General features: G+C 45.2%; 1 protein-coding gene across 1 annotated transcript in view; it reads right to left on the bottom strand.

The window, feature by feature from the left end:
* The window catches only part of Lama1 (laminin subunit alpha 1), a 130,839-nt gene that overhangs the window by 81,328 nt on the left and 23,013 nt on the right, over positions 1–26,498 (bottom strand). The window contains exons 2-5 of the mRNA XM_059278034.1: positions 24,018–24,188; positions 23,582–23,694; positions 3,010–3,252; positions 1,751–1,930 (exon numbers count right to left, since the gene is read on the bottom strand). Coding sequence (XP_059134017.1) covers positions 1,751–1,930; positions 3,010–3,252; positions 23,582–23,694; positions 24,018–24,188 — 707 coding nt within the window. The remainder of the gene's footprint in view (positions 1–1,750; positions 1,931–3,009; positions 3,253–23,581; positions 23,695–24,017; positions 24,189–26,498) is intronic.

The following is a 26,498-nucleotide window of genomic DNA, read 5'->3' as shown; positions in this document are numbered from 1 at the left end:
AGAAATTAATTGTTGTTGGTTCATTTTATTTATTTATTTTACTCTTTACTCTTTAGGGCCCACCACCCAGCTCCCAAATAATCACACAAAGAGAGACTTATTCTATCTTATGAATGCCTGGCCTTAGCTTGACTTGTTTCCAGCCAACTTTTCATAAATTATCCCATCTACCTTTTGCCTCTGGGCTTTTATCTTTCTCTATTCTATATGCCTTTCTTTATGTCTTACTCTGTGGCTTACTGTGTAGCTGGGTGGCTGGCAGCTGGTTTCCTCTCTCCTCCTTTCCTTGCTCCTCCCTCTCTTTTTCTCCTTCTATTTATCCTCTCTGCCCACCAGCCCCACCTATCCTTTCTCCTGCCTCACTATTGGCTGTCCAGCTCTTTATTAGACCAATCAGGTGCTTTAGACAGGCAAAGTAACACAGCTTCACAGAGTTAAACAAATACAACATAAAAGAATGCAACACATCTTTGAATCATTAAATGTTCTGCAGCATAAATGAATGTAACACTAATATTCCACAACAATTAACTGATTCTAATATTTTTTAAAGATAATATAAGGGGTGCTAAATAGTTACATTTAAGAGTACTTCCTGCTCTCCCAGAGGACCAGACTTCAGCTTTTAGTGTCCATGCTGGGCAACCCACAACTGCCTATAACTCCAGCTCTAGTGGACACAATACCTGTTCTCAGCCTCTGAGGGCACACATATACAAAGAATATGTTTACACTGAAACACAAAAGTACATACAAAAAATAAAGATTTAAAATTGAATTCAAGGAATCTACAATAGCCAAAGCAATCTGGACCCTGTATCATCTGACCATGAGATTTAGATAAAGCTGTAGTAACCAAATTCTTGTTACTGGCATGATGATAGACCACTGGATCGATGGATTGACAGACTCAGAATAATAAAGTCAGGTGGTACCCAACAAGAGCATAAAAATTACTTAACAGAAGAAAGTCAATTATTTCTGGAGTAATGACATTACATGGAGGAACCTTGAGTCCAAATTCACACTAAATACAAAAGTTAATTTGGGGTGGATTATCAATGCTAAAGCCAGGACCATAAAACTGCTAGAAGAAAAGATAAAATAACATCTTTGGAAACCCAGCAAAAGCAAGTTTTTTTTTTGAAAGAATACAGAAAGTATTAAAAATAAAACAAAACCAAAAATATGAAAGATGGACTTCTCCAAAAAGAAATCTCTGTTCAGTTTCAAAAGTTAACAGAAAAATTCAATGAGATGATATCCATAATATGGTCTGAACAAAAAAATACATGAAAATGGACAAAAAAAAAAAAAAAAACCTCCAAATGTCAGCTTAACAGGCTCACCCTGGTCATCAGAGACATACAAATAAACACCACCAGGAGGACCCACGGAGTGCCATCCCAACGTTTCAACAGCCCACAGGGCCTGACTGCTGACAACACTGGATATTGGTTGTGTGATCGGCCCAGGGCTCGCCAATGTTGCTGGTCTGACTAAAATGTGGCATGGGCTTTTAAACAAGTTCAGCTGAGTTACACATATAGCTGTCCCACAACCTAGTAATTCACATCCAAAGGGATGGGAGGGACATAAAAATGTTTGTTGACATGCCTTTTATACTCAACTGTACATTTAAATAAGGATGGCTGGGAAGGCAAAAAGCCAACCAAAAGGAAACAAAGAAAAGAATATGTCGCCCTGAAATAAGCTCTTCCCATTGGTGAGGGACACACCCCATACTCACACGTCTGGTGACAATAGGGTCAAGGTCTCTGAGGTCCCGATGGCTGAGGGTCATGAGATCTGCATTCAGTGTTCTGATGCGCTGCAGACGGAGCCTTATGTACCGTGCTGAGGTGAATTCCAGCAACTTGGGTGAAGGGTCATCAGCGCTTGGTCTGCCATTGATGAGTGATGTGTGAATCTGGACACAGCCAAAAACACATGTCAGTTTTGCCTAATATCATACACAGTGCATGCTGGTTAACTGCGTCAGAGTCTTTACAAAGATAAATCGAAAAGCTAGGTTCTATATAGAAAAACAAAACAAACAAACACAAAACACACCATCTAACATATGTTAGGTACTCACATGCAGTGACCCTCATTTTGTCTCAGTTTGTGGGTTACCCACGCCACTACCTCAGAGATGTCTGTCACTCTTGAAGCCATGCCCTTCCCCCTGCATTGCGAGGGTCCTTGAAGATCTACCATTACACTACAGCAAATGCCTAATGCTATGAACAGGCTAGAGAGGGTAAGAAAAATATGCCTCAAACCTTAAGGATGCCGCTTTCTTAGTCAACTCTACAGCATCATGCCCAGCTCCCGCCACAGAGAGCACGTGAGAGTTTTACAGTGTTCGCTCATCAAGCAAGGTGCTAGTGAAGAACGGACCGGTTTCTAGTTCGTTTCCCTATGTATCCCTTCTAGTCTAGTCCTTTCACTCTGAGTTGATTGAAGCATGCACTGAGCACCTAAGTCATGGGCAGCCCCATCCTCCAAACCCCTGAACAGGAGGGAGAATGAAGAACTATACGTTTTAGAAGTACCTTTGGCCTCTTTTCGTCTACCCATGTTCTTACTGCTACTGAAGACAAAGTCTTACTATGTATCCCTTCCAACTCATGATCCTCCTGCCTCAGCCTCTGGAGAGCTAGAATAACATTTCTATGCCACCTTGCCTGGCTACTCTTTAATACAACACATATTCTTGCCCTGATCTTATGGAAAGAGTCTGGGGGTGGGGGGCCTACTGGGGCTGTTCAAACACAGCAGAGTGAAAACTGAGGGAATTGCATGCTGGGAAGAAATCAATGAGATAAAACCATCAAGGCCACCATCAAGGCCACTTTAAACAGGGAGGTAGGCACATGCACACCTATGGATTAAGGGTGATTGATTTTTGAATGTTCGACATAGGCTCCCGTGAGGGATAACACATTATCATTTGAGGCCAGGGCCTCTGATGACAAGGAGCCATTTCTGCAATGGACACAGTACCTCTCCGTGCTCAAGCGGCACCAGTTTAGAATAATAGGAGGTGCAGATCACTTCGTTGTCAGCCCTGTAAGTGGGAGGTCCCCGTCTTGGAGTGATTTTGTAGCGTGTCAAACACTCAGTATCACTGACTGCATAGTACTGCCAGGGTTTGAACTTGATGCCATCCACAGATCGCTCCAAAATCCAGTTTCCAGGTCGAGGGGCATTGGCGGCTTTGATGATGATATACGCAACTTGAAAGACCTGAAACAAAAACACTAGAAAATCTCAATCTGGAATTAATCAGTCAAACACAAGACGACAAGCTCTACCGGAACTTGCTCGTGTGTGAACCCAAAACGGCCCAACTCACAGACACAGTGTAGACCTCTGGTTACCAGGGGCCAGAAGAAGGACAAGGGACAGATGCTAGGTACAGATTTCAGTTGTGCAGGACAGACAAGATGTGCAGGTTCAAAGTATAACAGTGTTGCTATGGTAACAATCCTGGATTCTGTTGGAATTTACTAAACAGAGAGACCTGTGCGCTCTCTCTCTCTCTCTCTCTCTCTCTCTCTCTCTCTCTCTCTCTCTCTCTCTCTCTCTCTCTCTCTCACACACACACACACACACACACACACACACACACACACACACACACTGAGATGATAATGCTGGAGTTGCAGATATGTTGTGGTTATTTCATGGTGTGCATGTACAACAAATAATTATGCTGTACACATGAAATGTATAAAATATTAAACAGAATCAGCACGTGCAAATGCTCGAAGGCCAGAGTGTTCCTGGAGAGCATCATCACACGATTGGGACTTTCTATGCTTCTGAGTACAACTGTTCACACCTGGCAATGAGAAGCACGTACTCTCGGTGGTATTGTTTTCAAAATAAACAACAACAAAAACAACACACATGCTCAATTCTTCTCACTCTCCATGTTAGTACTAATATGGGATTGCTCCACTGTTTCTGTGTCAGGATCTGACAATGGCAGTGTTATATTACATTAATGATAACGTTAAATATGTTTCTTATAGTGATTTGGAGAGAACACTGAATGGGAGAAACATAGCTCATCCCAGTCTACTAGAATGGCTAAAATCCAAAGCACGGACAGTACCAAATCCTGGCCAAGATGTGGAGTGACAGGAAGACATGAAGATACCAGTGCCACAGTTTCATATGAAATTATAAGTACCCTCTGTATGAACCAATAACCGTGCTTGTTGATAATTACCCAAATGAAAACTTGAAAAGATGACTCCACCAGCTTTGTTTATAACTGTCCAAACTCAGACACAATAAAAAGTGTTTCTATAAGTAAATGGTGTACCCAAATGGCATGCCAATCAGTGGAGAGACACACAAATTATGCAGCAGCAAAAAAGACAGGAAGGGGAGTTGCAGGCACACCGCTAACGGAAAGAAGTCACTCTGAAGAGGCAGCATGCTGCAGGGTTTTCACTGTAGGATATTCTGGAAAAGGTAAGACTATGGAGGCAGTAAAAAGACCAGAGATCGTCTGGGACCTAGGGGAGGGAGGGATATGAAATGACCCTATGTGGTCCATCACTGTGGACGTATGCCATTATACTGTGGTCAAAACATGCAGCACCCGCACGACTTAGTAAACTACAGGCTCCCTTGATAAAACATCAGTGGATGTGGTAGATGAACATAGGACCATTGGGTGTGCAAACGCCTCACACTAATTCAGGATGATAACAGAAGAACTCCAGGTGAAAGAGTGAGGAATTATGAACTGTGCACTCTCTATTCACTCTGCTATGACCCTAAAACTGTGCCAACTACTAGTTAGAAAACAATGCCGTCAACCAGGGAAGATGCACACGGGAGGAAGGCTGATGTGGGATGCAGGAAGTGGCCAGATGATGGTCAGATTTGAACAGGGTTTTTTATCTCTAGCCCCAGATCCAGCATGAATGAGGCACCATCTCTCCACAGCCCAGCACCACTCTGGGCATTTCCAGTCACAACTCACTCACTCCTCTGAGATCGGGTTTTGCTTTCCAACAACTCCTGTTTTCATGTTGATTCAAAAATCTGTCAAATCCTACACTACAGTCAGTGAGAGGATGCTAGATTGTATGGTCACGTGACCCTTCATCAACTATTCAAACCCCGTTCTCAAACATCACTTCTAGCATCCAAAATCTTTTTGTATCTCTTTGTATGTGTAGTGTGTGTGGTATGTGAGTGTGTAGTGTGTGTGTTTAGTGTGTGTGTGTGTATGTGTGTGTGCATGTGCACGTGCACACCTATGGACCCAAGAAGTTGTTTCCATCAGGCACTTTGTGGAAACACTGAAAAGTAACTGATAAATCAACATCTGTGGATTTGGGTTTTGTGGAGGGCTTTGGAGCATTGCTCTCAGTATAGTGGGGGATGTTTGCATACATAACACATATATGTAAATGTGTACAGAAAAGCTTTTGCATGTTTGCAGGTATGCATACATATGTTTGTGTATGAATATATAAACACAGGGCATAAAGTTACTGTCTCTGAAGTTCCTGGTTTCCATTTGTTTTAGCTTTTCCCCTGCCTAGTACTCACTAATTTCAGAACACATGAGCGCCTTAGAATTAACTCATCACATACCAATTATGTGCCTACAATCCTCTCTCCTTAGTACAAACAACTGTCCACCTACACAAAGTGTTCCCTTGCCGAGGTGAGCCTGTGAATGCCATGGGTGCCTGACACTTGGGCTCTCTGGATTCACGCGAGGTGTCCCTCCGTAAGGCAACCACAGCATCTCAAAAATACCAGAAGAGAAATGGGTTTTGAGACACAAAGACAGAGGAGCACATTCCCATTGGCTCACCGCTGTGTTGCTGTTTTTCCATTAGTTTTCACCACGGGAATAGAACCGATGAGCATGTGGGCCAATGACCACTTCCCATAAGCATATGTAAAACAAACCTTTGCAAATGTAGGTACCAGGCAATGGTGATCAGGTAGCTCACCACACAGTGACAGTGGCATCAGAACAAAATGTATTTGCACCCACTTTCACACTTTCACACTTGAAAATGAGGTGAGCCAACAAGCCTGTTAGAAGGGTTAGCGGAGCATCTCCTACAATCCTGCACGAATACCAGGATTGGTTCTGTGTCTGCTTTACATATTTAGAAACCATTGTTGCAGGTTTCCACAGGAATCCAGGCACTCTCCTTCCAAGGTCTTCAGCTAGGACTCATATGGCCTCAGGGAGCAAGCATTTACTCCTAAATGGCACCCCCAGCACAGGGATCTCTTTTTATAGTAATAACAGCAGCAGCATATCTCAAAATGTATGCAGAAGAGCTGTTGCTCTAGGACATCTGCAGTTTCTATCATGACATCTTAGGATAAGCACGGGGGAGGGGAGGGGGGGATGGAGGGCATGCAAAAGCAACTAATAAACATTCATTTGAGTGATGAAGTTAATTACAGTGACAATACTACCAGTTATTAGAAAGAGCTCTTAGAAGCTTGCAATTGCATTCTGAGGGGGATAAGAACTGTTGTCCCCTGTACTTCCGTGAGCAAACTGAGGCACAGAAAGGGTTTGTAACCTTCCTGAGAATCTTACAAGTACCACATTCCGCACCCTAGGAAGTGAACCAGGCAGTCTGTGATCAGAACGCTCTGCCGTGACAGTCTCCAGATGTTAAATGGACAATGAAAGGAACTCGAGGTGGCTGCTGGGTACCCACCCAGTTCTTCCAATTCTTCCCATCAACTCTTAGCAGTTACGGCAATACTAAGTTCTCCACCAGCTTTTATAGGGACAGCTGAGCTGTGTGTGGAACACCGTGTCAAACAGAAGGACAAGCATGGTGGGAAAGCCTAGGTCTGCGGGCAGGAACGGCTAACCCATAGACTGATAAAAAGCCTTTTATCAGGAAGCAGGTCATTGTTCTCACAATCTCTCAATCGTCCTCATGGTCCTCAAATCAGAGGCCAGGAAGCAAACTAAAAGAGGAACGCAGGCCGTGATCCTGACAGAAAGGAAGAGGATGCTATGAAGGGTCTAAATACAACCTTCTTTATTGGCCATTGTTGCCTCCGTATGTCTCAGGCTCTCCAAAATGGGAACCAGAAAAGAAACTGGATTGAGCTCCAGCTCTGATAAGGAGGAAAGGGATGCTTGTAAAGATTCTAAATATAGATTGTCTCCATCAAAGTCGTGCTGTGGGCTGACGTACGCACTCTCCAGATTTCCTGTGGAAAGCCCTAACTTCTCACCCTTTACCACGGAATACCACTGCGTTTAGAGATAAGGCCTTTGAAGTAAAAGGTGGCTGACTGAAGTCCTGGCAAGAAGAATTGAGAGGCATGGGAAAGACCTCAGGCAGCAAAGTGCAGCACGGGGGTCTGAGTTCGAGCCCCGGAATTCACATTAGAAAAACAAACAAAAAACCCAACAACATGAGATGGTGGGCATGCCCTTGTAATCCCAGCCCTGCTCTGAGGAGGCAGAGGTAGGGAAAGGCAGGGTTCTAGGCCTCCAAAGCCAGCTAGCGTAGCCAATTTGGTGAATTCCAGCCCAGTGAGGTGGGCTGGGAAGACAGGCCAGTTAGCAGAGTGCTGCCTTGCAAGTATGATGGATGAACTGAGTCTTGTCTTTATGTCCCATATTTTAAAAGCTGGGCACCATGGCATGTCCTTGTAATCCTGGCCCTGGAGAGGTTGGAGATGGGTGAAAACCTGTGGATTGCTGGCCAGGCAACCCAGCCTACTCTATGAGTCCAGGGAAATGAAAGATACCATATCCCAAACCCAAGGTGGGTGGCTCCTGGTGGAGTGAGTCCTAAGGTCATCCTCTGGCCTCTACTGTGCACACGTGTACTTAAATATATTTACTCACACATGCAAAATAAATCAAAAAACTTTAAATACAACCAAGCTGGAGTAATAACAACCGAGGTTGTCCTGTGGCCTCCCCATGTACGGGCATGCAAACGTGCACATACTTGTACACACATCATATACACATGTGGCACACAAAGAATGCAGGACAGACATACATGGGGGAACATCACATGAAGACCCAGAGTAAAGACAGCCCCCTGCAAGCCAAAGACTCCTTGATCTTAGACCTTAGAACTGTGACCCATTTTCTCACCTACTGTGGTACCTGTTACAGCAGCCTCAACTGACTAATACAAGTCCCGAGTCATCAATTTTGGTTGAGAAGCAGATCTTACACACAATGAAGAAAAACGGAAGAAATTCTGCTCACATACAGAATCCTAAACTTTTGTCCAAATAAAAACCACGAAACTTCGGCTTCGAGTTTTCTAACGTGCTGGAGACTAAACTGTCTTTTCTCTCAACACGAGGTTGGCTGAACACAAACTGCTGCTGCAATTCTTTTCATCAGAGTCTAAGTCATTGCTGACCTGCCAAAACAGCAGCTGATCCAGCCATTTCCAAATCCACTTCATGGCAGCTTTCCACTCACTGGCCTTCGTTAATGATCACTGGGTCACACATAAACAATGTCACATAAATATTGTCGGCACACATCAGACGCCGCCTCTCCACAGAAGAATCCAGACAGGAATTTTGGTGTGAGCCTCAATCTTAAATAGAGTAAATCTAACCGAAGCACAGACCTCGTTCTGCAAGGTCAGGGGTTCATCCTCCATGGCAATTCTCTATACTATTGTGTTCTCACAGAATCCGCAGGGGCTGATGACAAGTGTAAGTCTCTCTGGGAATTCCACGTGGAAGGACCTACCTACCTCTCTGGCGGGGACTAAACACAGGGGGAAACAAACTTGTCACAGACAAATGCACCCACGTTAATCGTGATGTGTATCCCTTGACTGATCCCCAAGGAAGCAATGAGCTTGCACTCTGTAAGCTTTAACTTACAGATAATTAACTATCAGATAATGAAATTCCAAAGCACCGTTTGGATTCACATTTCTTACTTGAGAAAGAAGAAGCAGTTGCTTCATAGAAGGCTTATCCATCACTCCAGAACCTGGCAAAGCCATGAGGAGAAGCCTCCAAGCAAGGACACAGCAGGGTGGGGAATTTAGATGCTTGCTTGGGAAGGCACGCTGGCAAAGTGGATCCCAGAGAAATCCCTCAGGAATAATTACTGTAAAGTGGGGATTGGCTGTTACACTTCAGTCCTCTCACTGAAGACCAGCCTATACAATTAGGAACAAAATTCAGAACGAGGAGAGAATTTTGGATTTCTTTTCTTTTCACTTTGGCCCTGATACAAACACTGAAGTAAATGGGTCAAAGTCCAGTGGCTCCCGCCCTTCCTTTCTGCTCCCACCCTTCCTTTCTGCCTGCCTTTTCTTTTTATGGGGGTGGGGAGGAGGAAGACTGGATGCCTGGGGCGATAAACTCAGACCAACCAGGTTTCTTACCCTACAACTCTTAGAAACATCTCAGAGCCTCAAGGAACATTCACTTTTGATCCGTGCTGAGATATGTAAACGTGCTAGACTGTGGCCAGCAAGAGGGCTCAGAGATAGGAGCCCAACAAGAGTCAGCTTTAGTCAGTGATCTGAAGATGGGAAAGGAATTTTAAAGATGTCTGTCGGAGGTAGACCTGTTTCCCATCAGCGGGAAAGGCTATTCCAATGAGCCTAGCAGGGAGCTGCCCAGCCCCCTGGTACCACTGTCCCACCAGAGGGTGACTGATAGTGTATGTTATTGCAAAACAAAAATGTTGAACCACTTTACTGGAGAAGATAAAACTGGAAAGTAGAGTGTTCTTTATCCCTAGTCTCAAATGTATTTCTCTATATCCCACTATATGTTCTGGAACCTTCTTGTCACCAAATGTTCTTTGTGGGGCTCTTCCCTATTGTCTTTGTCTCCCTAAGATAGGGTGAGAGCTATGGCTGTGACATGGGTGTGACATACAGTGGCAGGCCAGTCTCCGACCAATCGATACAGAAGCAGCCCTCCTATCCCCCAGCTGGACCTGCCCAGGTTCCACCTATGAAAGTCTTCACCTTTGAAATGAGACTAGGTTTTTCTTCAGTAATGAAGCCTCTAATTTGCTCCTGTCAAAACAGAGTGATAATATATAATATCCCCTGTGGTTGATATACTTATATTAATATACCAATAAACTTAGGTAAGAGAACAGAACAGCCACTATATTAAACATAGGTTTAGGCAGTGGTAGCACATGCCTTTAATCCTAGCATTCAGGAGACAGAAATCCGTCTGGATCCCTGTGAGTTCAAAGTCACACTGGAAACAGCCAGGCATGGTGACACACGCCTTTAATCCCAGGAAGTGATGGCAGGAAGCAGAAAGGTATATAAGGCCTGAGGACCAGGAACTAGAGCCTTTTTTAAGCTTTTAGCTTTTAGCAGCAGTTCAGCAGAGATCCATTCGGATGAGGATTCAGAGGCTTTCAGTCTGAGGAAACAAGATCAGTTGAGGAATTGGCAAGGTGAGGTGGCTGTGGCTTGCTCTGCTTCTCTGATCATTCAGCATTCACCCCAGTACCTGGCTATGGGTTTGTTTTTATTAATAAGACCTTTTAAGATTCGTGCTACAATACCCTTCAATGTTTCAGGGGGAAAAAGCGAAGTTGGAGGCTGTGGCTTACAGGGGAGACTTTCTGGGAAGTGATATTTCCTCCTAGCCCACAGATGAGGGACATGGGTGTCTCTGAAGCTTTACCTGTGATTAGGACTGAGTGTTCTGAAGATAATAGCCTGTTCCTTAGAAGAAAGGCACTCGGAGCTCCAGGGCTGCGCATCCAATCTTCCACAGAGGAGGAATGGACTGCTTTTCCATGAGAAAGAAGGGGGAGACCTGGGCAGTAAGGTACCCTAAAAAGACTCACAGGGCATTGAGAGGGGGGCACACCAGAACAACTCTATGCTTAAGCCTCATTTGAAAAACACTGATTGTGTATCTGCCATGTCAGAAGGACAGGAGCTGGTACTGCAAACCCAGCAGTGGCAGGGAGGGCCTGCTGTCTGTAGACAAGGCTGCTTGAGTCACGAGAAGAATGAGAGGGCCTGGGAGGGTATTTGGATGTAGCCAGGGAGTTTGAGCTAGTTTGCAGAGGTGGCCAGAGAAGTTCCAAAAGTGAGTGTGAACAGAGAAAACAGGTGTCTAGACAGCAGGGCAAAGAGTCAAAGTGACCGGGTACAGACAGAAACAGCTCCCAGGGCCATAGCATGGAATATAGCCATTGCAAGCATGTGAGGTGGCCTGGGTATAGAGAGCCAGAGGGAGACTGGAAAGGCGATGTGGACCACTCAGAGGTCGTGGTAGCCCATGGTAGTTTTCTTAGACCACCGAGAATCATAAACCAGGGCAGGACAGGGCCAGCAGTGATGGAAGATTATGGACTTGAACTCTAACACTTGGGGGTTCATAAGAGAGGGTGGTAAGGACTTTGGAAAAGATCAAAAGAGCAGGGCAGAGATACCAGCAGAGGTCCTAAAGAGTTTCCTGAATAGTCAAAATGTGAATGGAAAAGAAAATCCAGAGGGCGCGGGGCGGGCAGCGGGCTTCCCAACTCTGGACTGCCCCTCTTCCCCGTAAGAGAAGGGGGTGTGCTCCCACTCTGCCCTCCAGTCTCAGCACCGAGAATCCAGGCTGAAAACTCAGGCTTTGCCCACATGCCCCAGTCTGCACACTGACTTGGCGCTGGCCCAGCAGACGCAGCCGTCATGAAAGGCTTAGGGCCTCCTATTCCCCCACACCTCTCCTCAAAAGAAAACACCATGAAAGCTGTATGAGCAAAGGGCCCCCCTCACTACGCCTCACAAACCCTACTGAGGGCTCTGCCTGGAAGGGCTGGGAAACTCTCTCCTGAACCAACTCCACGAAACACCACCCTGTGAGTTACACATTTACCATTGTGAAGAGCGGTAATGGGAGGTTTTCCTTCCTTTGGTCACTGACTGAATCATTAAGAGCTTTTGCACTGGAGAGATCAGAGAGTCCCTTTTTTGTGCAAGCAAGATTTCGCTCTGGATATGAATTCTTCATCCGAATCCTATGTGAAGACTCCTCTTTCGTTCTCGAGACATCTCACTTCACTGTGCATCTGAAAGTTGTTGGACGTTGAGCTGATAAATCAGTACATTTAAAGCTCACCAAAAACAACAAGTAAATATGAAGAATATGTAGGAAATATTTTGGTTATTTAAAAAGAAGCCTGGTGGGAATATAAAACAGTGAGCCACTGTGAAAAATAGTACGTGTTCCTTATAAAAAAAAAAAATCAAACAACAGAATTACCATATGGTTCAACATTTCCAATAATGGTATGTACCTAGAAGAGAGTGGATGCATTTGAAAAGTTATTTATTCACCAGTGTTTATAGCTGCATTATTCATAATAGCCAGAGGTTGGAAACGACCCAAATATCCATCCATGGATGACTGATTAGGCAAAATTTGGGAAATACATACAATAGAAAGCTATCTGGTCTTTAAAAGCAATAAAATGTTGATACAGTCTGCAACATGGGCAGTCCTAGATGTCATTACAATAGGAGAAAAAACCCAGACACAAGATTACAAAAATAGTGTTATTCTACTTTAGGATGCCTGGAGTAGTCAGATTCACGGAAAGAACTGTCATCAGGGCTGGAGAGATGAGGGAGGGATGCTCTTGTTGAGGACCTGCATTGAGCTCCCAGCTTGCACATCAGTTGGCTGGCACCCACCTATGGCTGCAGCTTCAGGGGATCCCCATACCTCTGGCCTCCACGGGCATATGTCTGCTTCACACACATACAAATACATAAAAATAATTTTTTTGAAAAGAAAAAGAAAGAATAGTTGTTGCCACGGCCAAGATTTGGGAGAAAAAAGTAGAGTTGGTGTTGGATAAACGGGGAAGATAAAAAGGATCTGAGGCCTGGGGATGGCTGTACTGGACAAACTGCATACACTACATGCCTCTGAACTCTACACTTGAAATGTCTAAAGTGGTAAACTTTATATTCTGTATAATTTATAAGAACAAACAAACTTCTTTAAAAAAAAAAAAAAAGAAAGACAATATAAGGAGATGGAAGTGAGTGAGGAATCACGACGCAGTTTTCCATTGAAGACTGAGAAGCGTGCACTGAGATGATCAGGATGCGGTATTTCCAGGCAGGGGCCAAATCTAGAGACCTCAATAAACCAGCGAGCTGGAGGCCAAGAGAATGGTGCAGAGGATGCTTGAAATGGTGCTCTTTCTGTCATAATGTTTCCATTAGGTTCTTATTAGGCTCTGGCATGTAAATACACATTACTTAGAGCAAAACCCAGCACCCACAGCGGCTAGGGGCTCCCAGTGGCCCCACAGATGGTCTGCGTAGAAAGCCCCATGGGTCAACAGAATGCTTACTCCTGGGTGCTGTATCCTGAACAACAGCTAAGCAGCGTGGGAACCCATCAAAGGCTAGAACCAAGCTGTGGTGACCCCTAAAAGCCTGCTGATTCAGTGGAGCCGTTCCTGATGGCCACTGGGCTGCTTTTCTGCACATCATCAGAGGAAGAACAAAGGTGTCTCTGATGCCGAGATAATGAAGAGTGGAGAAAGCAAAAGTTAAATCTGAGGACAGACAGTTCTGGTTACCTTAATACTGTAGATGAGAAACATCAGGCCGGTTGAAAATACACTAGGTCGGTCACTTTACGGCTTACTTTTAAAAGGTCAATTACAAAAGTCCAAATGTGACCCAAGCACTATGGTGCTGAGGCTTTATGGAAATTCTGTATAACTCTGTCCAATTTTTCTATAAATCTAAAACCTTAAGAGACTATTAATTAAAAAACAATAAGTGGAACTATCAGGAACATGTTCTAGTAATTATCAATCCTAAGAAGGCTTAGCACACTGCAGTCGGCAGTCGAAGCCACAAAGTGATCCTACAGCCTCTCAGGCTTTCCCAGGACGTCTTGGTTTGTACAGCTGTGGCATCTAGCTAATTATTTGCAGTTCTAAAACTTGATCCCAGGGATTCCCAGGCATCACTTACATACCTTAGCAAGGCTGAGATGAAGGCTAGAGGGGGAGGCACCTTTCTCTAAGAACAGTCATGTGCACTGGGGACACACTCTGAGAAATGTGTCACTAGGGGATTTTGTGACCAGAGTGTCCTTACAGACCCTGCATGGCGCTGCCCACTACACACTCGTCCCTATGGTTCAGCTGATTGCTCCTCAGCTTTTCTTCTGTCAACACACTCCTGTACTGAACAGTGCAGGGAACTGTGACATGGTGCATTTATGAATCTAAACATAACCAGGCATAGAAAGGAAAGAATACAATAAAGAATATGGAGCACTGGGTGGGAGTTCAGGTCCATTAGAATCTTGTGGAAACACTTTCACGTATGAGTACTATCCTCGGACAGACAGCATTATCGCTGCATGGCATTATGTATGTACAGATTTCAAAGAAGCCCCAGCACTAAGGAAATGCACGCCCATCAACAGCCTGCCAAGTCACTAGTGAGTCTGTCCCTATTATCATCATTTCATCAGAGCTAAGGTTTACGGTTCCATCACCTGGGTCACTCTATCTACCAAAAGGTAGTGCGTTATTAGTGATTAGAGTTCTTTAAATTTCCTTCAACCTAGGGAATTCTAAAACTCAATTTAATGCTTCTCATGAGACAGCCTTAATCCTGAGGAGGATATCCCACAGCCCGCTGCATTATTCACAGCATACAATGAATGTGATTTTCGGGTTCCGAGCCTCAGCTGAAACAGGGATGAGAAAGCACTTATGCAAATCCAGAGTGAGGCTATGAGGCGTCTGATGTCCCATCACTCCCCGCTCCCAGTGCTGTAGTTCTCATCCGATAACCTCTCAAAGTGATGACACAGGGAGTCAGCTGTGTTCTCTATCGTTAGAAAGACAGTCGGAAATCCGATCCTCGAACACTGCAAAACATCACTGCCAGGTTACAAAGCAATTTGACAGCCCTGATGGAGATTAATGATCAAAACATAATTAATACACGAGAAGATAATTAAAAAGACCAAACACTGTATTCAGCCCAGTGCTCCTAGATCTATGTCCAATATAATGACAAGATAAAAGTGCATTATTGATTAGTTAATTCTCTGAAATTCAAAAGGAAAGAGAGGGAGGGGGAGAAGAGAAGGAGAGGGGAGAGGCAGGGGCCTTTTAATCATGATGCTAAGGAGTTGTGAGACTCTCAGTTACCATGGACATATAAATCAAATAATATATTTGAAAAAAAAAACCAAACTAATAAAGATTGCATTTGAGGGGCCGGAATGTAGCTCAGTGGTAGAGCACTGGTCTAGCATGCTCAAGGCCCTGAGTTCCAATCCTGAAGTCCCTGAAGACCCCACAATGAGAAAAATAGTCAACACCACAGCCACAGAAATATTAAAGTATGATTTATAGTGGCCTCAAACAAGAAACAACATTTTAAGTGTCCAATTGTAGTAACACATGAAATAAAGCATTATGTATCTATATAGTAAAGTATTGTTCAGTCTTTAGACACTGTTAAAGGAATTTAGCTGATGGCCCTAAAGACAAAACCAATACTGCCCGGCTTTGACACAGCCAACAATGACCATGGGATGAGAGACAGTCTGTAAGTACTGGGCAATAGGCTGGTAAGAGACCTGGACTTCTGGGAGAAGAGTTACAATTCTGTGTTCTGTGTTGCAGCCCCTTCTGGGCTATGATTTACTAATTTGTCCTACAGTTAAACATACTCATATCTTTGGTCAATTCCATTCCTTGGAAAAACAAAGACATACACCCAGAAAAGACTTTTACAAGAATGTTCACAGAAGCTCTTACACAATGGCCAAAAGCTGAAAACCACCCTGCCAAGGAATGGATAAACAAATGTCAGTGCGCTCATAAAGTGAAACACTGCTCGGAAAGAAAGGAGCAAACCACAGCAGGACTCTCAGAGAAAGAAGCCAGATGTGGGGTGTGATCCCCTTGGTAGGAAGTTATATATCATTGCGTGGACTCATTGAAAACTCATCCTCTGGCTGGAGAGAGGATGAAAATGATAGGCAACAGCCTGGGAAGGGCATGGGGAACATGTTCTCTGAGGTGACAAGAATGGTCCACAGTTGATTAGTGCATGGCTTAAACCCATCCAACCGTACACTCAAGATCTGTGTGACTGACTGTCTGCAATTGACAGTGAGACCTCCTCATCTGGGCACAGCACTCTGGTGAGTTCACAGCCGTGCTGATAATTCGTGTCTACTGCCGGAACCCCTGCCATGTCATGATCTGCAGTGGCTCCAGCACATACTACTGAACATCACGTGACAGCACCCCCTCACGTGCCACTGTCAGACTTTGATGGCGGCATCTGTACTGACCACATGCAGGTTCTTCCTTATCCGGTTCCCTGAGCAAAACAGTATAGCAAATGTTTACACAGCATTCACACTGATGAGTGAGGCATTCTATGTCAGCTAGTGATGATTCCAAGTAAGCACAAGGATGTGATTAATACATATGTAATATGCTTTATAACATAAAGGACCTGGGTTTGGGGTTGGTATCCTGATACCTGGGAGGCAGTCCAGTCCTTATAGCTGTTCAAGCAGAAAAGTGGGAGAAAACATTTAGGACCGAACGTGCCATCTCAACTCCACACTTTCTCAACTTCACTTTCTCTGCTGCAAGTCTTTCCGGTGCTTCTGTCCCCTGCACATCCTCCCCCATTTCCTCTTCCGTCCTTCAGTGAGTCCTTCTGTGAGATGCCTCCCCTGAGCCCCGCTTCCTGTGTATTCTCTATACATCGGCAGCACCTCGGAGCAGAAGCGGAGTGCTGAGCACCCACTTCCGACACTAGAGCACAACCTCAGGAGGGACCAGGTCTTCTCCAAACTGATGACCAAAGAGACGTTGCTATATTGGTTAGTACTGATAAATAAAGAACTTGCTTTTTCTGTACTGAGAGGTTTGCTTGGATATGGTAATTGTCTTGTGCATCAGCAAATCCCGAGAGACTCTAGAACCCAGTGAATAGCAACTCCATGATGTATTTAATTACTAAATATGTACAATGGGCTCACAGATGACAAGTGGGGCAGAAGGTAAACTCTGGTTGTTAAAATTGCAGGTGATTAGAAACAAAATTCCTTTTCCGTCATCTTTCACGTTTGTGGGATGTGTGCATGTGTGTGTGCATATTTTTGCATATGTGTGGATACATGTTTACATGCATGCCTGTGAATGTGGAGGTATGGGGTTGAAGTCAGGACTCATCCTCAATCATTCGTCCACTTTATGCGTTAGAACAAGGTCTCTCAGTCCAACCCAGAGCTCACTGACGAGGCTACTCTTGTTAGCCAGCTTGCTCTGGGGATCCCTAGTCTCTGCTTCACCAGGTTGCAATTACAGGCAGGTAATTGTCATGCCCACCTGAAATTCATATGGGTTTCTGGGGAACTGCTGAACCACCTCCCCAGGCTTCCAAAAACTCTTGTTTTATAATTTGTTATATTTATTAAAGTTCCTGTTATATCATATATTGCTTCTACATCAGAATGATGCATTTCTGTGTAAAGAAATGATCCACTGGAAGCATAAAAATCACCTGGCAGCTGGGTTTATCAGTTTACACTTTTGATCCCAGCATCAGGGAGGCAGGGGCAGGGAGATCTCTATGAGTTTAAAGCCAGCCTAGTCTGTACAGCAAGTTCCATCCTACCCAGGCAGGGCTACACAGTGAAACACTGTATCACAAGGGGGTGGGAGAACTAGAATGGATTCCACACTGTAAAGTATGTCTCAACTAGTTCTTCAGAAATTACAGTTTATCTTTTTGCTTAGCCCTTTGGGTCCACAAACGCACAAGCAGCTTGATTTTTGACGCCAAACAGTTGGGAATGGGAAAAGCCTACTGTGAGAGAATCTTGCAAAACCACCCTCCCTCATTTTCCAGAATCCCGCTCGGGTCCCAGCCAGAAAAGCTGAGACAGACAAGATGTCCAAGGCTGTGTAGAACCCGAGAAGAACAGGAGTGTTTGTCGAACTCCCCCAAGTGACAGGGTGGTCGTCCCTGGCTGGTACATCGCAGCTGTCAACACTGATTTCTTACACACCATTGGGTCACCGTGGATGAAAAATCAGATGAGATGTCAGGACAAGGGCTGACAAAAAGATACACTGTGGAGACTACAGGAGAGTGACCCTGTGGGAGCCGCAGGGACAGTGTGGGTGACTTCTAAACCCCCACAAAGCGCTATGGATTTCTTCTGTTTGTTTTGCCAAACAAATGCCAGAAAAACTTAACATCTGAGCTGGGGAGGTCAGTACAGACGCTGAAGCGCATCACACTGCCCTAATAGCAGCAGTGTGTGGTGACAGACGCTTCTGTGACCACGCTAGCAGGAGGGGAACTGCCTTGCTGCAGAACTTTCTCCCTCTTAATGTAGAACTTTTTTTTTTTTTTTTTAAATGCACCAAGCCAAGACCCATTTGTTATAAGGTCACAATTTACACGTAAGGTCTACGAATCTTTCAGGGTGTCTCAGGAAGGCGGCTTGCCAGTTTTCTTACCGACCTTGTCAGTGTCCTTAGCAAACGAGGTGTGTGTGTGTGTGTGTGTGTATCAATAGCGTCCACCACCCAATTCTTGTCAATTTTATCAGAGATTTGAGGGAACGAAACACAATGGACATCTAAACTAATGAGGCTCTACGATGCCCCCCCCCCAAGCCAGCAACTCTTGTCTCAGGGCTCACACACAACAAAGATTCCTCTGTGATCCTGCTCCCACAACAAAACGCCACTTCCTAATTAAACCTACACACACACAAAAAGAAGCGGCCCCAGAAGGCAGGCCCTCCGCTGGTGCCATAGGGAACATTTCCTTTCTCACAAAACAGATTTTTATCTTAAAAGGGATTCCTTTTTTTAACTCACAAATCGGACCCTCCTGGTGAAAACATCTGAGCAGGCTTTAAAAATTCTGTTAAAGGAAACACAAAACACCAGCTCGATTTGTTTTCTCCTTTGTCCCACACTATGGGATAAAGAACACCCAACTCTACCACCACTGCCAAAGCATGGAAGAAGTGTTGACCGCTGCGGATGTGCAGGGATGGGGACCGGGCTTCACTGAAGGCCGGCAGAAGAAGCAGACAGAGGCTAGAATCTCAGCACCTCACAGTGAGAAAAAAACAAACCTGTAAGGACAGCCACGCTTTCCTTAACTTTATAACTTGAAAGGCAGCGGTGACGGTGACTAGGGACCAGGGGAGGGAGCATAGACAGTGTGGAAGGAGCAAAGGTTTGGGGGGATGGGGAGCTACAGGCCCCTGGGCACGCCAGTGACCTGACATTTTCCTTCCTAAAATGGAGAGCATCTCTGCACTGCGGGACCGTTAGGACAACAGATGGACGAAGAGAGCTGAGGAAGGAAAAGGCCGATCCATCTCCAACTGACACCTATACGTCTCTGTATATTTGTCAGTAAATATTCCTTTTAAAGTGATCCTCAGAACTCACCAGGAACTTGTAAGTTAAACTTCAAAATATGGTTTCTATTCACTGCGTTATTTCTTTGGCAGGGGGTGAGACTGAACTTTTTAATTGGAAGCTCAAGTTATTATCCATAATAGAAACAGCCCAAAGCCCAGGCCTGGGAACTATTATGCTAAGGATGGGTAGCCCTTATAGAAGACCGTGAACACAGCTTTTGAAAGCGTTAATAAGTGAGTTGCAGTCATATTGGGAAACGTTCGAGTCAAGATGTAAAATAAAACACTGACACAGGACTGTTTACATCGGAGACTCTCAGCTGAAGGAAGAGTGGGGTCTGAGGATGCCATGTGATGGCCCAGGCTCATGAATGACCGGACTCCATCCTTGTGCTAGCTGAGCGAACCCTCTCTTCTCAGTTTAGTCATCCATGACAGGGGCAGTAACTGACAGGGACTGGAGCATGATTATGAGACTCCAATGACACAACCCAGAGCAGAGGACTACACAGCACAAGCCTGGCACAGAAAGTTCTAGTAAACGCTAACACCTTTGTGGGGGTTATTAAATGCATAGAGCTACAAGCAAAAACAACAAAGCAAAAACAACAAGCAAAAAAACCCCAGAATAAAGCTGGCACAGTTTTACAGTATTATCAGTGGTTCTCTCAGAGTCAAGGGAGGGTGAGCATCTCTCCCTCCTCACACTAACCCGAACCTCCTGACTGTTTTACAATGATCCCATTCCATTTTACAAATCTGAAAAAAAAAATTACCATGGACTTACAAGTTTGTTTTCTAAAAATTTGCATAATTGCATTTTTTTAGTTAATCCTATTAGCTAAGTCTAATTAGGTTATATTAAGGTCTCGTTTAACATTTCCTCTGGTGGTGTCTGAAGGTCAGAGAGAGGACAGTGATGGGGTGGGGTGTGATGGGAGAGACGGCTCAGTCTATAAAGTGCCTGCCACACAAGCTTGAGAACCTGAGCTGGGATCTGCAGCCCAGCAGCACACACATAAATGAGCCAGGCATGGTGGTACACATCTGTGACCACAGTACAAGGTGGGCAGAGACGGTAGATCCCATAGCTCACTGGCAGGCTAGCCTAGCCAACTGGAGGGTACTAGGTTCTGGGAGTGACTTTGTCTCAGCAGGGTAAGGTGAAGAACATTTAAAGAAACTAGACATTGACCTCTGGTATCCACGTGCATGAGCGCACACACATGCCTGTGAAGCAGCATGCGTCTATACACAGAGACAAGGGATAGAGAAAGAAACAAACTGAGGTCTACTGGATGTGAGGAAGCAGTTGGGCACACTACCCTACTCATAATGCTACCATACTCTATTCTGTGAGAAGATCGCCTTGGTGCCTCTCTCTATGCTTCTCCACTACACTACACCAACAAAAATCAATAGCAACTTAATATACCCATGTTAAACAGAGCTGTTTCCCAAGTTCCTCAGTCCTGCCCGAGGTATTCTCTCAGCTGAGATCCAAGGGCACCGAGTCCTAGGATGTATTAGAAGTCAGTCTGTGATTCGGCTAGGATTCCAAAGTTTGCATTTCTTTCCAACGTATTTGGGATCAGGCTGACCACCATAGCAGCATGCTGTGCCAGGGAGTCGGCAGCTGCTTCTCTGTGCTGGTACCACAGCAAGCGATCACCTGCTGGGATATGGGTGCCTACCTATCTGCTAAAGGACCAACAGTCTCCCCTGGACTCTGTTTCTTGAGGCTGAGACTAGAGCTCTGCAAATCACCAGGTGTCTCTTCAGGAGGCTGCAGGGCTGAGGCTGGGACCCTGAGGAGGGAGGTTACAATTGCTCTTGTCTCCCGGTTTTTCCTATCAGCATCACCCCTACAGGTGTCCCTGACTCCAGTTCCAACTATCCCGTAGTTCCCAGAGGCGCCTCCTACTCTCCCATGAAGTCAGGAGAAGGGATGTTGTCCCTTGCTCCAAGGGTCCGGATGCTAATAATTCCAACCCTCCCTTGGTTCCTCTGTTGCCATCACAGTCTGAGAGACTCTCTGCCCCCTTTTCCAGTTTTCCAACACGGTCTAACCAATTCCTGACACTGTCTATGCCCCTCTCCGTGCCCAGCTCACATGGTTTCCATTCTCCTGGCTGACGTGATGCACCATGCCTTCCATAGAGTGTTAAAATGTTTACTTGTGATAAAAATATAGGTAACATTAAAATTACCATGTAATTTTTAGCCATGTAAGTTGTATGATTCAGTGGCATGATTCATGGCTCATCTAAACAGCATCCTTATCCTCATTCCATGTGTCCAGCAAATACTAACTCCCCCCTTTTTTTTTTTTTCAATCTCAGCGCCCACAAGCAGCACTCTACTTTCTACCTCCAAACCATACAATATTTCTTCTTTGTGTGTGGCTTCGCATGGTGCTTTCAAGATACGCACATGTTACAGTATGCGTCAAGTTTCCATTTGCTTTCCAGGCTGAAGAACATGTGTGTACTGAAGTATGTCTACCCCGTCATCAACTGGGGAGCATCTGAGTGGCTTGCACCCTTTGGCTCTGTGAGTCAGTTGAGTCTTTCGGTTCTTTGGGTTCTACACCTCGAGGGAGAATAGCCGGGTGCTGTGGGATGTTCTCTATGCTGTGAATGTATTGATAAATAAAACACTGATTGGCCAGTAGCCAGGCAAGAAGTATAGGCGGGACTAGCAGAGAGGAGAATTGGAGGAACAGGAAGGTGGAGTCAGAGAGATGTGGCCAGCCACTGTGAGGAGAAGCATGATGTAAGACACGGGTAAGCCACGAGCCACGTGGCAAGGTGTAGATTTATGGAAATGGGTTAATTTAAGATATAAGAACAGATAGCAAGAAGCCTGCCACGGCCATGCAGTTTATAAGTAATATAAGTCTCTGTGTGTTTACTTGGAGGACGCCAGTGGGAGAGATTTGCTCCGACTGCTGGTAGGCCAGGACACAGGAAAACTCCAGCTACAGCCAGGCATCTTATGATTCTGTATTTAAAATTCTAAGGAACCACTGTTTTGTTTTCCTCAGTGGCTGCATCATTCCATGCCAGCCAGGAGTGCACAGATGTCCCTCCTCCTCTGCACCCTGGCCACCCTTGAGACTTTCTATTTCTCTTATGACAGTTATCCTAACGGCTGTGAAGTGGTCTCTTGTTGTGATGTGGGTGTTCATTTCTCTAATGTGAAATTCTCATCTTTAACACAGTATTTTTCAAATCAGAAAGCCTTCTGTTCTGCTGAGCGATGTCAGCATAGGCAATGCCCTCCAATATAGTAAGTAGGACCTAAAATCATTTCGATAACCATAAAATTCAAGATTCAAAGAAAATGTGCATCCCCCCTCAGAATGACTTATTTTCAGTTTAAACATACCCAAGATGGCCAGTGGCAGTCAGGGTGCTTATGCCAAGGTGTGTGTCTACACCACCGGACAGTGAGCAGAATTCAGGAATGCGCACCACCATATAAACTTCAGTCCTACTCTGGTTGTGCGTCACCAGATCAAGGCACATTTCTTTTTCCTAAAAGCGAAGCTCCTCCATACATCGGGTCCCCTCGGGTTTTATAAATGGTGGCTCTAACAGCATAACAGCAGAGCTTTCCAAACACCACCCGTCAGTGGAAGAAACGGGCAGGAGTTACCCGTGCAGAACAGCAAAGAACTAACCTCAGACAACACATCCAACCTCTCCACCCAGCCCAGTCCTGCCTGTCCTTCTCAGGGTCAAGCCAGTCGGCCTGACCCTCCCCAGGCGGTCAGATCTAGCCCCTGTCCCACATCAGTGCTCCAGTCTGGTCTAGCCACCCCTGCCTGCACAGTAAACCCCTAGGTTTCTGTCAGGGCTTGCCTTGCCGGCCCCTCACCTACCCACAGACTTTTCCCACACCACGTGGAAACTCTCCACCCAGCCAGATCTACCCCCCGCCCCCATTCCAGGCTTGGACTAGGACCAAATGGGCCAGGAAGTGGTGCCACGGAGTAACGTGTGTCATCTACCTCACACCTGGAAGAAACAGTGAGATTTGAACAAATGGGTTAAGAAACAAGGCAGACACCAGACGGCTAAGGAGCCCCTCCAACAGGCCTGGCCCCACCTACCTGCCGCAAGTCCAGGGTGATGGTGACCCAGTGATACTCTCTCCCGTTCTGAATACTGGGGCTCTGCCACCAATTATTGGTGCCATCGATCGCGTGTGATATTGGGTGGCGTTCTGTTAAAAAAAAAAACAAACAAAAAAACACAAAAATAAGAACATATGTCATTTTCAGCTCTGGATTTTCATTCTTGAACTGCCAAACTCAGCGCAAAGGCACAGCTAGTGGCCAAGGTGAGCAGCTTTTGAGGATTTTCAGTGGAAGTCTTCGCTACTTCAGGAATTATAAGTTCCCACGGGTGGGCCCGTGGTAGAGCTCAGAGACGGAACATGCGCTAAGCTTGTGCAAAGCCCTGGGTCCAATCCCAGGACCCACAAAAATAAGTTGCATTAGGTATCTCCCTGGGTGCTTTTCTACGAATAGAAAGAGCTGTACTTGCCTCTGGGATTCGTACTGTTACCGTCACAGACCCGGCACTGGGCATGTCGAACAGGTCGGCCCGGCACGTGCTCCACGAGTTTGCAGAACATCTCAGGCCCCTTCTCGCCACAGGTTGCATTGGCGCTGATGTGGGCATTGGTGGCCAGGTTGAGAATGGCAGGGAACAAGCCTGAAAGGCAAAGTCCAAAAGCCAAATCAGCCAAGCCACGCTGCCCAAACCACTTTACGGGCAACCCCCCCAAAAGGTTGCGAATCCACCTGCTGAATGAAAGAACCTTCCACCAAGACTGGGTACACCAAAGGCTTTCAAGGCTCGCTGATGTGGAACTCTGAGACAAACAGGCCTCCTCCGTGAGGAAAAACCCAGAACACTAGCTGGAAGACAGGAAGGAATTTTCTGGAGTAAAAATGTTCTATGTCTTTATCAAAGTTTGGGATTCTTAGGCACATATGACCGTGAAAAAAAAACATAGGATGAATACACTAAGATTTATCTGAAGTAACTAACAAAAACAATTATTAATGGGTAACCTCCATGTTTAGGAGTGGGGAGTTCCTCTGTCTTCAATTTGTTTTCAAACACATCAGATACTATAGAATCCAGGTTCTCAGTGCACAATGCTAGTTTTCTGATTGCAATTTTCCTAATAAAATGTTGAAACAGCGTGTTTAAAGACAAGTTATAAATTCACACATTGCCCAGAGAAACTTGGCCACCTTCCTCATAGAAGGTGGCCTGCTGTCTGTCTCTGGTAGGAATGCAGGGTCTTCCCTGTAATTATATACAATCTTCTTTGTCCTTTCTTTTCTCCCTCACGATGGCCTGTTCCCTGGGGTGAATAAAACTTTGTAATGCACAGGTCCCAATTTTACAATTCTCTGGCACAGATAATCTCTGCCCTGTCCAGTCTCTTTATCTCCACTGATTTTTATCTCCAAGCAGCCGGGCTCGGGGCAGGTTCAAAGCACTTGGTAGCAGTTTTTGCACAACTCAGAGACCAGGATCCCCATTAGGGTTCTTCTGGGATTTAACTTTATCTTGATAAAGGAGCGCGATGGCAGCAAAGATTCTATAAAGATCCAGAAATTACAGTGTACGTGCTAGGTGGGGGGGGGGGGCCGGCGGCGGCAATCTTCAGGAACAGACCTTGTAAACAGTTCCAAGAGGAGCTTAGCCTCCTGCAGATCGTGATTCACTAGATTTTGATCTTCAAGGACCACAGGCTATGATGTGTCCTTTGTAAATAACAGAGTTAGGTCTGGGAATGTGGCTCAGTGGTAGAACACTGGCCCACTGCATCCAAAGCCCTTCACACACATGCACATGCATGCACACTTTTTAATAACACAAAATTGTTTTAATTCTACAGAAGGAATTCTCACCTTTAATTTCTTTGGTCTTTGAGTACCCCCAGTATATTCAATAGTGCTTTATTGTAAATATTTAGGATTTTAAATCGTAAGACACAATGGTTCTCTGGAAAGAGTCGCTGTGTCATAAACGACAATTACTCTGCACCAGCTGGAAGAGAGACAATTGTTGTTGCTGTTGTAATGATGGGACCCCTGGTAGGTAGGCTGGCCACACACCTGAGCAGGCTTCAATTCCAAAACTAGCTGGGCCACACACACTAGACTTGGTAGGGAAAGTAGGACTCTTAACGTTAGGTGGGAGGGTTGAGAGGCTGGTGAATATGCTCAAAATGCATTGCATGACATTCTCAAAGAACTAATAAAAATGTATTTTAAAAACCTAGTCATTCAGAGTCTTTTCACATAAATAGATGAGAATTATCTGGCGGTTCTACTACTGCAATGGAAGGGCTGCACTCAAGCCTGTGAGCAGCTAAAAATTATGCATCACATACGTATGTTTTATTTCTACTGTATACAGTAACTCCCATTCCCTGTTGTGTCTGGTCACATGGTAGAAGGCAAAAGAAAGCCAGATTTAGGGACTAGAAAGAACAATTTGGATTAAAATTGTTTTTTTTTCCCTTCCTTTTTAATTTTTCCAAGTTCTCTGGAGCAGCGGAGTCATTTTCATATCTGCAGAGAAACTTCAACCCAGGGTGACCACACGAGCATCAAGCAGGTAGAGGGAGAGACAGGAAATCCACTCACACCTACTGAGAAGGGAAGATTGTTCTGCATAGACACAGCCAAAGCTGCAGCCCGGCACGTGCGAGCCACACACATATTCGACTCCTTGCTTTTGTTGGGGCCTCTTTCCCCCAGTTATTGCTATTGCAGAAGTAACTGAGACCTCTTTTTCCCCCACTCAGAGCACCCTGCAGAATAATCCACCTGCCCATGCATTTAATCAGCACCTAAAGACTTGGTTACACCGAACTCCACAGAGCATGAAATAAATGCCTCCTCATTTGCTGGCTACCCCCGCTGTCGGCCCCTTTCTCCACAGACTGAGCACACCTGGCCTCCTAAAACGTCCTTCAGGGCCAGGTTACTGTACTGGAAA

The sequence above is a fragment of the Peromyscus eremicus genome, chromosome 13 (assembly GCF_949786415.1).
Source record: "Peromyscus eremicus chromosome 13, PerEre_H2_v1, whole genome shotgun sequence".
Taxonomy (NCBI): Eukaryota; Metazoa; Chordata; class Mammalia; order Rodentia; family Cricetidae; genus Peromyscus; species Peromyscus eremicus.
Note: the sequence above shows the minus strand (reverse complement) of the source record. Positions and strands in the feature narration are given on the sequence as shown.